At 47.6% G+C, this 12,262-nt stretch overlaps 1 protein-coding gene across 1 annotated transcript in view; it reads right to left on the reverse strand.

Annotated features, from left to right (window-relative positions):
• The window catches only part of NCOA1 (nuclear receptor coactivator 1), a 114,597-nt gene that overhangs the window by 40,678 nt on the left and 61,657 nt on the right, over positions 1–12,262 (reverse strand). Inside the window, 1 exon segment of the mRNA XM_019613376.2 lies at positions 11,110–11,276. Within this exon segment, the coding sequence (XP_019468921.1) occupies positions 11,110–11,276 (167 nt within the window).

A 12,262-nucleotide genomic window follows, 5' to 3' on the forward strand; every position in this document is an offset into this window, starting at 1 on the left:
CCCATCCAGCCTGACCTTGGCTGTCTGCAGGGATGGGGCACCCACCACCACCTCTCTGGGCAACCTGTGCCAGTGTCTAATACTTTGCCACGATCCAAACTATTCCATCCTCCCATATGACATAATCCATGCATGTAAGATATAATCCAGTCTTAGAGTAGCAGCTGCACCAAAGCCAGTGCAAATATCAGCCTGGGGAACCCGATCTACCACTCCAACATTCATCAACGCTGTTCCCTGTAATATAGACTTAATGACTTAGAAGGTGGTTAGCTGAGACTGGCAGCTTAATTAATTAATGAATACACATCTTGGAACGAGGGAGGGAAGCTGCCTTTCTGAATACGAAGCACAGAAAGATGGGTGACAGCTACCACTTAAAACCTTCTGAACAGCACCGTTGGCTTGGCTGGGCTCTGGGCCCCCAGCTCATCCCCAAGGCTCTGGTTTTGTCTCTAAGTGCCACAAAATGCCCCACAAGAAATTTGTACAACTCCAGGGAAGCACTGGACAAGGAACTCAGCAGCTTCTTGCTGGGCACTGGGGGACAAATTCTACCATTTTGCTAAGAGACATGACAGCTCTTCAGGCTCTTACACGCTCCTGTCCCCGTGAGTTTGTTGCTTTGTCCAACCACATTGCTTGTCCTAACAAAAGCTTTTGTCTCCTTACACAAATCTTGCTTTATTCCTTTTGCTCACGGGAGCACTGAGAGGATTACAGTCTGTACAAGTTTCTTCAGGGGAAAAGTCAAAATGAAAGCAGAAGGATTCCACAGCCAACCCCTCATACTCAACCCAAGGATTATTTTCCCCATTCAGAAGTGGCTTATCATACTAACTGCCACACAGGGCAATGCTCACACTGGCAGGCACCTGGGCTCTCCAAAGGGCCCAGAATGGGAACAAGCAGTGCCAAGATGCTGCAGGGCCCCAGAGCCCCCTCTGCACATAGGACACATTTCAATGAGAAGCCTCCATTGCGTTTTCCTCCGGCACCCAAATGGATGCCAGCTCATAGGGTGGCCCTCAGAAGGCTGCAGTGATCCAGGATAAAGGACTTTCAGCAGAAGGGAATTTTTTTTTTCCCCTTCGTCTTCTGTCACTCTTAAATCTGCGACTGAGTCAAGGAGGAAAAAAAAGGGGAAAAAGAAAAAGCTAATCCAGCACAGCAGAAGGCAAGAGGAGGAGTGATTTCTACAGGTGGTTTATGACTCTCTGCATGATCTGCACGCCTGTTACATCCTATCAGAGCCTCCACTTACAGCTAGGTGCTAAAGGATTTATTAGTTCTTGACAGTGTGAGATGTTTAAAAGCTTGAGAATGTAATAACCAAATGTTCACTTGTTAAAATAAAGGCAATGTTTGGAGAGGTCTGTGCAATTCTTAGCAGCCTCCCCTTCCCCTTGTTCTATATTTAAGCTGCCAGCTAGATTAAAACTGTCAGAAGAGGGATGAGAATTTTATTGACATGCTTTGTAGGTGGTACAGCTCCATAAAATACACACGTCCAGGGGATGCTCTTTGGCATTACTGCTCAGGCAGAGAATTATGTAGCACTGACCTGGGGGAGTTTGTATCTGAAATCAATCCCTGATATAAAACAGATTCTAGTGGATACGGAGCGACTGACTTCACGAGTGCCTGTGGAGGGTGTAGGCAGAGATGGAACCCATTTTGCAGTTCACACTGAAACAAACCACAGAGAGGGCGTGAAATTCCCAATGGGTTCCCAGGAACCCTTCCCATATTGTGTGCGAGGTGCAATTAGCTGCTCTGATAAAAATGCTGCGTTTTATTCACCCCTGAGTCATCTTGCTTAGAGAAAAGCATGCCTGTCCCGCACTGAAGAAGAGAGCAATGGAAGAACATCAGTTTTCCTGGGAAAAAAACCACCCCAGCATCCAAAGCCATGTAACAACTGCTGCACTGCATTACATTCACTTGTCAGTTCTGCCTGTAAAGCAAGGCGCAGCCTCTGCTGTGAATTACACCGTGCTTGTTTACAGCTGAGAGGACACAGGAAATGAAACCTCAAAATGTTAAGATTTACAGACTCGAAGGCCAGGAGAGATCACTCCATTGGCCGATGTGACTTCCTGAGCATCGCTGAGTTCACCCACTTCTACCACAACGAGCCCTCAACTTCTGTTTGGCTCCAACCTGCACAATCCACCACTTCCCCTGGCAGCTCCTTCCCAAAGTAATCACTCAGAGTTATAAATCTGGGCCCTATTCCTAATTTGTTTTTGTCTGGCTTCAGCTTTGAGTCATTCTTTGCTATGCTGGATTTAAAAACCTCTCTAGTCGCCAGCATTTTCCACTCTTGTCAGTGCTTATGCAGTGTCATAGCCTGCTCCCACTCCTCTGGATACACTCAACAGAACTCTTCAACTTTCCAAGCTGCAAGACATTTCCTGCAGCCCCTGATTCACCCTTGCAGCTCTCCTCTCTGCCTCCCTGGGCTTTGCAATCTTCTTTTCCCCAGTGCAGACACCATGCTGAGCCCCAGCACTGTCCCACCAGGTCCATGCACATGCACTGTCCCCCAGGAGATGCCCACCTTGTCTTTCACCAGGAGTTCATGTTGTGGGCCAGGTTTCCTTGAGAAGTACCATTTCCCAGGATCAATCCACCCAGCCCTTCTGCAGGCACCCCCCTGCACGTGCAATTACTTCGCACTTCTTTCTGCACTCACAAAGACATTGAGTAGCACCGGGGTGCAGCACAGAATCCCCACAAACTCCACGTAACTCAGTTTTGAGAACAAAATGTTTCATCAGGACAAGGAACGCTCCACTGGTGTTCCTCCAGCACCCAAAGTTTGTTAGTCATGCAGGGCAAAAACATCCATCCACACAAGAGTGGGTTGCCTTGTCCACAGAGAGAAAACCAACACAAGGGTGGATTGACTTGCCCACACAAAAGAGGCCCAAAGGGTAGAAAGATTACCCAACTGCACTGATGAACTGCGCTGATTTCATCCACTTTCCTCTCCTTGAAGATCATGAAATTGGCAACTTCAGAGCAGGAGCTTAGGTAAAAGTTGGGGACAGCTTAATGGAAGTGATAGGAGATGACAGTGGTCATTCCCAGCAACAACCTAATGTTATTTGTAAGACCCAGTAATAGAAATAGTGATGGTCTGGGCTAACTACATCAAGAAAAATGAAGTTAAATTGGTAGAAGTACAGAAAAGACTTCCTAGGGTAATGAAAGGCAAGGCATAACTATTTGACACAAAGAGCCTAGGAGAGCCTGGTATGTTTGGACTAGTTGAGCGAAGGTAGAGAACAAGCGAGACAACTTCTTACAAATACATTAGGGAAGAGTGGTAATTACCAAAGAGAAGGAAGAACAAGCTAAATTAAAGGGTGACTCAACAGAGGTAGAGAAATGGTCACTAACTCATCTCCACCGAAAATGAGCAGGTGTTTGCAAATCACAAAATGGGGGAAGATCGGTGATTTTCAAATTGGATGGAGAGCACCAGGAACACCCACTCCCCACTGCCCCTCCAAGTAGCAGTAGGATCCTCTTCATTATCACAAACGAATTCCTGCAAGCCCATATTACAGTTAAAAGGACTGGATCTGTTTGTACTCTGTTTGCTTTGGATCAGCCTCACACTTCAGGGCTTCCATTGGGCACCTAACGAAGCCAACGAGGAATTCCCCCTCCCTGCTGATGTCTAATTTGGCCTCCAGGGTATGCTTGTTTATCTTTCTCTGTAGCCCTCTAATGTATGGTGAAAAATTGGACACTGAGATGGGATGAAAGCAATGAGAGATGCTCCTTCTAATTGCATGACTTTTCCTGCAGTGGTTTGGGAAAGGAGCCGCTCCTGCAGGGCTAAAACAACCACCAGATTCGGGAACAGGAAAGAGATTTTCTGCCCAGCACCTGCCAACACCCATCATCAGCACCGTGGCCAAAGAGGTCCTTTCTGACCCTGAGGAGGAACCCAGAGTCTGTAGAACACTGCCTGAGGATAAAAGCAAAGCTCTTGTTTTCTGACCTCCCTCCAAGCAAACAAAATCAGGGTAGCTCCGATAAAGTCGATTCATTTAAAGAGGGGACTCCAGAACCAGGCTGACAGTTGTAGCCTGAAGAGATCACCATCTAATTTTAGACTTGACACAAACCTTAATGTGGTTTTAATTAATTAATTAAAAATCCTTTAATTAATGTAAAGCCCTTACAGCAGTTTTCATTTACTCCATTTCCAGAAGACATTTCCACTCGCTTTGCTTCTCAGATACCAGCCTGCTGCTTGCTTTTGTTCTTCAGCAAAACCTCAAACGTTAGAGCTAAACTTTAGTTTGTGGTACGTCATTGGCCTTACAGCTGCAATGCTCTGAGCTTGGGCTATTACACGAGCCTCCAGTTTAATGATTTTCCAAGAAACAGGGTTTTCTTCTCTTATCTGACTAGGCAAATATTGTTCTTCCACTGCGTGGAATTGTCCTCTTTTGGGTTCACTGAAGGACCTCATGTTGAGTCAGCACACAAAAACTTCTGTTTGGGTAACTTCTTTCTTCTTGCATTGGAATGTGCCACACTGCACCTCCTCCCAGCCTCACCCCATCAAACTTTTTTGGATACGAGACTACTTTGCAGTTTAATTTCACGCTGTAACTTCTCCTTTTAGCCTTTGGTACATCCAGAGGCTCCCCATCTGCACAAGAGCAAGTGCCAGATTCTTGGGGACCCATGTCCCCAACTGCCACATTCCATGTTTCTTCAACACACCCAAGGATGGTGACTCCACCACCTCCTGTTCCAGTGTCCAAAAGATGAACCTTATGTCTAAGTGAAGTGTTCTGATAGGCTCTCCAGAGTCCCTTCCAGCCCAAACTCCCCTGTGACCTACTTCAGAGCTCAGAAATGCATGCTGCAGGGAAGGCCTGACAGATCTCCTCCACAGCCCCCAAGATAATAACCTAGCAGGAATTCCTTACTCTTCCCAAACCAAATGGAAACCATTAAAAGCTTGAGTGAAAAGCACCAGATCTTGCCCAGAGGAAGGGCGCAGAGAGCCTTTAATTGCTCTACACTAGTTCCTCTGCTTTGGGTAGAGCTCTCCAAGAGACCTCATCTCTGCAACTCGCTCCCACCTGCTGCACGCAATTACTTGCTTTGTGGTTATATGGGATTCATTCCATCATAGAATCATAGAATAGTTTAGGTTGGAAGGGACCTTTAAGATCCAGTTCCAACCCCCAGCTATAGGCAGGGACAACTCCCTTTAGCCCAGGTTGCTCACAGCCCCATCCAGCCTGACCTTGAGTGCTTCCAGGGAGGGGCAGCCATCACTGGGCAACCTGTTCAGTGTCTCACCACACTCACAGTAAAGAATTTCTTCTTGATATCTGTTTTATGGTCTTCATTAATGCCCCCCATCACTCAGCTACCAGTGGCTGCTAGGACAAGAAGGGGCTCTTGACTCAGGGCCCAAGGACAGGGTCTCCTCTCCAACATCACAGTCTGGGAGAGAAACCACTTTGCAAGCCATCAGTTCATCATTTTCTGGCCACTGCTATACACAAAACTAAGGCCTTTTTGTTTTTAGAGCTCACCATATGTCAGCATTTCCAAACCCAAGAAGAAACTCAGTATTCATACTGAGGAGGATTCTATATGTTCCCCTGAGGACACAGGACATTTCTGTGCCAGAAGCTCTATATGTATATAATAAAATAAATCCAAGGCCAAAGACTCAAAATCTCAGCATATGACAAGACAGCAGGGAAACTTAATTAAAGGAAAGCCACTGACAGCCCAATGATCATATGCAACAGAGCAGCCAAAGTCAATAACTATTTCATATACTTTGCTTAATTAACTCACTCTATTTACCCAAAAGGAAAATTACTTCCCCAAGTAGGTTACCTTACAAACGAAAGGTGGTCATAAACACAGGGCTGTCTTCTTTATTGGTTGACGTTTCCTGGTGTCTTTGAACATGGCCACACTTCAGGAAAACCCTAATAAAGAGATGTCAGGAGGACGCACCTCCTCTCTGGTTTTGTTTTGGTGGAGAAACAAATTGTGGAGGTGTTGTGCAGTCAGAGAAGAGAGAGAAGTGCTGTTACCCTCAGCCCCTCTGAAAATCATTAACTAAAGGCTCGAGAAACAGTCTTCTGCCTCTCTCTGTCCAAAGTAATTTGACTTAAAAATTAAGGGCCATCGTCTTTGCAGGTTAACGCAGCAAAGTGCAGAAAAGGAAGCTTACTCTTAACCTACTGCCCTTTAAAATGTCCTGAAATCAAGTCAATACTCTGTACCATTATTAGGGAATAAAACTGCATTAATTAGAGATCTGATTTTTCCCCTCATCCACCCATAGACATAAATTCAGCAGCTCAACCAGCCCTCGGTGGGTCTGGAGTCACTCCTGCAGCTCCCTGGCCATTGCAGCTCAGGTGCCATCATTGGAGAAGTCAAGCCGTGTGAATCATGGGAACAAATCCACTCATTTTGGCAAAAGCAGAGCAAATCTGCTGGGGCTTTTGGACCTCGCAGGACTAGAAAGCAATCAGCAGACCCCAGGCATCCTGGCGGGGATGGGAGCTGCTCCTCAGCCAGGTCTCCAACAGCTCTATGCATCGGTTTCGGCAGTGAGAGAACATAATGCAGCCCTGCAGGAGCAGGAAGGACATGGAAGGGGCCCTGGGATGCCCGCGGTGGCCGAGCTGTGACCACGTGGAGGTGTTTCAAGGGCAATCCTCAGCAGTTCTCTGGGGTTGGAGGCAGCATAATGAAAAGTTCAATACTGTTTGATTTGTTCTATCACGGCGCTGCGTTTACACTCCTGCTTTGGAAGGAAATTAAGCACCCTCTCAACGTAGAGGACTCTGGGGAAAAAGATGGTGGTTTAATCTTGGAAGGACTCTGCCAAGGCAGGCAGGGCTGCAAGGGAGAAGACATCACCCCTCTACCAGAGCATGGGTCTCATGGTTCCCGTCTCCATCAGGTCTTTGCGTGCCATCCACTCCTACCATGATCCCAAGGTTATCTGCTCCCAGACCAGAAGTATTTGGTGAGGCACTGGCACAGGTTGCCCCGAGAGGTGTTCGGTGACCCATCCCTGCAGACACCCAAGGTCAGGTTGGATAGGGCTCTGATGGAGCTCTGGGTGTCCCTGTTCACTGCAGGCGGATTGGACCACATGGCCATTAAAGGTCCCTTCCAACTCAAACAGTTCTACGATTCTATGTCCCCATTTAATTAGAAATCCTTCTGGGGAAAAAGGAGATAAACTCCTGCAGCCGGCGTGCCATCGCATCCCTTACAGAGACTTTGGACGCTGCAACTTGAGGCAGGAGTGACCCCGCTCCATCCCCAAAGCTTGGGTTGGGAAAACTTGCTGCCAGCCTAGTATTGAGCCAGTGGGGACAGTCTGGGAAGGGAAGCTATCAGGCTGGGTGCCAGGTTGGGAAGATGGCATCAGCTGCCTCTGCGTGCAGCACCATGGCAAGGGGAGGGCATGGGAGCTAATCAGCAAATATTTGAAGGTTGTAAACACCAAGGATACAGACGTGCTGTAAAAAGTGAAGTGAGGCAAGCAGGAATATATACTGAGGCTGACATTGAAAATCCGGGAGTGGGGAGTCTTGAATAGAGCAAATGAGCTCTGGAAGGCACTGCAACAGACTCCAGGAGCCCCACGGAGTCCACCACTTGCCCTGCTCCAACAGAACCACAGCAGCAAGCAGCTACTCACACTCACACCACTGTGTAGGCTCTGAACTCCATAGTGATTGTATAGCAGCCATAACAAACTATGTTATTTTACAGAAAATAAATCAAACAAGAAGCATTCTGCATGTCAAAGCTGCATTTTCAGCATCTCTGCTCACTTTTGTAGCCTCCTCTGTACAGTCAAGATGCCTTATTTCTGCCTAGAATCACACGAAGGATTTTCCTTCAGTAAGGAAAGCAGAAATGGAGGGATTTAAAACAGGAGGCTGTGGTTGTGACACACCACTGATGTACTGAGGGCTGCCTGGGTTTGGTATCTGAAAGGAGGGCATATGGTGTGAGTGGGGAGCTCAGAGCTGCTGGAGAGCCCCAGAGGGACCCCCATAGAAACATCAGCTCAGAGAGTTCCTCCAGTTAGCCCAGCTCATGCAGAAATCTGAAGGTTTACACTTCAGCCTCATCTTCCTACCTTGCCATCAGATGTGCAGAGATGGTGGGACAGAACTTTTCTTCTACCGAGGGAAAAGGTTCTGCCTCAGGGGTGGTGGGCATGGAGCAACTCCCTAGGGCAGTAGCTCAGGAGCATTGGGACACTGCTCTTACACATACGGGTCTGGGTAGAGCTGTGCAAACCAGGGACCAATGCATCTGGAGTAACACCACGTGCCAAAGCCTTCCTCTGCCCATAGGGTTGCATGCTGCAGAGCCACACCTGATCCAGCACTGGTTTCAATACTGCTCGTCACATTTATGGAATCCAGAGCAGTTTGGGTTGGAAAGGACCTTGAAGAACCCCCAGCCCCAATCCCTGCTATGGGGAGGGACACCTCCCACCAGCCCTGGCTGCTCCAAGCCCCATCCAGCCTGGCCTTGGATGCTCACAGCTGTGTTCTCTTTGCTAAGCTGCACACAGCCTGGGCAATTTCTTTTCATCCAAAAAACTCAAAACCCAAAAACTTCTGCGGGACAGATGAACGCTGAAAAAATTAACTGCCTGGCCCCTTTCTCCTCTGCGTTTATTGCTGTCTTGGCAGAAGAATTTCAGGTTGCTGCCACAGCCGCAAACTGCTTGTTCTGCCAACTGTACATTACTAACATTGGAAGGGGGCCAAACCTAGGAATCTTTTCTAAAAGCATTTGCTTCGTACTTTAAATAGCAGCCCGGCAGGCTGGGGGATGGGAGCGCGGGCTCAATGCACGCATGCAAGCTGTCTGTGATCTGCTGCAGGCTGAGCCACCAGCAGCATCCCTGCTCCCATGGCACTGCCACCTCCCTGTTGTGGGCACCCACACCTCGCACAGACCTTTTCTGAGATAAGTGAATAAGAGAACGTTGGCTGTTTTTTCACTGGAATCCCCTCTGCTGCTCTGCTACAAGGTTGTGCCAATGGGTTTTGCTGGCTGTTGGTTGAGTAAGGACAAGAGGCTGAGTTAGGACGAGAAGTGACGGCCTCAAGTTGTGCCAGGGGAGGTTCAGGTTGGTATTAGGAGACATTTCTTCTCTTAGAGAGTGGTGATGCAGTGGCACAGCTGCCCAGGGAAGTGGTGGGGTCACCAAACCTGGAGGTGTTCCAGAACCATGGAGGTGTAGCACTGAGGGACGTGGGCAGTGGACATGGTGGGGTGGCTTGGGGTTGGACTCAGTGATCTTAGAGGTCTTTTTCGACATTCATAATTCTGTGAGTCAACAGCATGTGTTGGGGTGCCTGGAGAGCATTGTGTCACATCACTGCAACCCCAAACTCCAGACTTTCCTGGATGTGAAATAACACCCACAAGTGGGCTTCCTAACATTGCCACAGTTTCGCAGGGAGTGCTGCCATGTGTTGCCTTTGACCACAGGACAAATGTCCTTCCATTTAGCAATATTTCTCCTACCTCCCCATGTAAAACATTCCTGCAATAAATTGCGAAGAACAAATACAGGTGAAGTTTTTCTTCTTTGGTAATTTCATGTAGTGCTAGATAAGCCTGCAATACAGAGCAAAGCTCAAGGAACAATATTTTTAAGTAGTGCTTGTCCTAGTTAATGTTCAGCCCTGCTGTGCAATGTCAAGAAAACTAATGAAAGGTGAAGTGGCAGCGAGCAGGAACCACTGAGTCCTCACCCACTACCAAACTCCTTTCATTGTTCAGCCCCAACATGAATTTCCAGTTGGATATCAGGAAAAATCCTTTCTAAGAAAGAGTGGCCACACATTGGCACAGCTGCCCAGGGAGGTGGTGGGGTCCTGGAGGTGCTCCAGAACTGTGGGGATGTGGCACTGAGGGACAGTGGGCAGTGGGCATGGTGGGGTGGGCTGGGGTTGGACTTTGGGCTCTTAGAGGTCTTTTCTAACCTGAATGATTCCATGATTCTGTAAAAGCTGTTGCCTCGTTTCTTCAGGAAGCCCACGCAATATAAGCCTAACGCTTTGCAACCATCTCTTCATCCTGGCTTATGCAGCTCAGAGGCCTGCAGTAAGAGCAAAGTGTCTAAATGATGGAGCGAATGGCTGTGCATGCACACCCAGGTCTGGGCTGCAGGGTTTTGGATAACTTTAGCAACTGGTACCAGGCACACCACCGTGCCCAGAGTGTGCAGCAGGAGCTTTGGCAGAGACCCCATCTGACTGATGGTGCTCTCTTAGAGCTAACATGAGCTGAGTGCTGTTCACCTTGTGCAAAAAGGACATCACCTTCATGTACCTCCATGGCCACCTCACGGGGCGGGCTGCAGATGGCCTCAGAGAACAACGTCAAGGCTGCAAGGACCAGGACAAACCCTGCTCCTTGACATGTACACACCTTAACACACCTCACCTCTTTTCCTTAAGCCCTTTGGACCTGCGTATTTCGGTCTCCAAGTTCACACTCGAGGTGAATTTTAACCTTTATATGGCCTTCCGTGCATCTCTTCTCTTTGCAGTGCCCGTGTCCAGCAGCACTAGGTGGATTAATGCCCCTCTAATCTATTTTGTTGGCAGGAAAACAGATCTGACAAGGGTAAATGGTTCTTCATGAAATCTTGCACAGCACACCCTTCATCTTATCTGGCTATAAAACGGGTTTTCTGTACACAGCTAATAGCAGCATTGCTGATAAGTGCTTAATGGGTCTGATCCTGAAAGCTTCACAAGAACTTCTGTTTATTCTCATTCTCATCTAAGGAACAACTTCAAGCCGAAACGCAACCAGTGAGTAAGGTGCCACTTCACAGTCAGCAACACCAAGAGGGCATCTCCAACCAGAGCTCAGTGAAAAGCACTTTCTCATATTAAGGCTTTCATAAAACAGGAGAAAAACAACAATAGCAAATGGAACAGCTTCTAAGCCATGATTATTCGCTGCAATTTACTGTCCACAACACACTGGGAAGAGCCTCTTCCTCCCAGATTTCCAGACAAGCCAAGTTTGCTGCCTTACCTTGCTCCAACCTCTTCATCTGCTGGATCTGATCAACCGTCTTCTTCAGGATCTTGCATTTGTCTGGTTTGACGCTCAGAGTGTCGATGTCTCCGATGTTTGCAGACAGCAGCTCTGCCAGCTCCTCCAAATATTTGTTCTCCTGCTCCCGCCGCCGCTTTTCATTGCTGTTACAGAAAATACATCAGTGAAATGCCACGTTAATGACTTTTCTCACTGCTCAGTCCAGCCACACCTATGTTAAACAAGGCCCTACAAGTGTTGGCTAAAGTCATGGCCAGACTATAATGTGGACATCTCCAAAACACTGGGGAGTTCATTCAGGCTTTTGCCTACATTCATGCATATAAAAACAGTCAGAATTAACATCAAGGAAGATTTGCCCAGAGAGGTGGTGGGTGCCCCATCCCTGCAGACAGCCAAGGTCAGGCTGGACGTGGGCTCTGAGCACTAGTGGAGCTGTGGGTGTCTCTGATCACCGCAGGACAGTGGGACCACATGGACTTTGAGAGTCCTTTCCCACTCACAGAATCACAGAAAGAATCATAGAATTACTCAGGTTGGAAAAGACTTTAAAGATCATCAAGTCCAACCTCAACCTAACCGTATTACCTTAACTCTAACAACTCAAACGATTCTATAGCTGTATGTCTAATATGGCTGCCCAGACACTCCCATCCCACACGAACCTGCAACATCCAGGACCTGAGTCTTCCTTCAAAAATAGCTTTACCAAAGCCATTATTGCAGCTGCCACAATGTTAAATCCTAAGTTCATACCTAAAGGCCAATTACATCCACTGGAGTTCATCAAAGTGAAGATCAAAATCCAAAAGGTGACAAGAGCAAAGTGAAAGATACTCATGAGATCAACTTTTTTCCCTGCTAGGAATAGCTTTTGCTTCAGCACAAAGCCAATACAGAAAGTCCAACACTCTCCCATCAACTTTTCTAATTTCTGAGAACAAGGACAAATTATTCATGGGCTACAACACAGCCATCGCTACATCCGTCCTGGACACTGTGACATTTTCCTTGGCCCATGACTTTGAAGGCATCAAAATCACCAAAACAGTGCATATGGAAGAGACAGAGATGCGTTTTCCCAGTTGCCCAAGGAGGCTGTGGATGCCCCATCCCTGCAGGCATTCAA

This window comes from Meleagris gallopavo, chromosome 2, assembly GCF_000146605.3.
Source record: "Meleagris gallopavo isolate NT-WF06-2002-E0010 breed Aviagen turkey brand Nicholas breeding stock chromosome 2, Turkey_5.1, whole genome shotgun sequence".
Classification (NCBI taxonomy): Eukaryota; Metazoa; Chordata; class Aves; order Galliformes; family Phasianidae; genus Meleagris; species Meleagris gallopavo.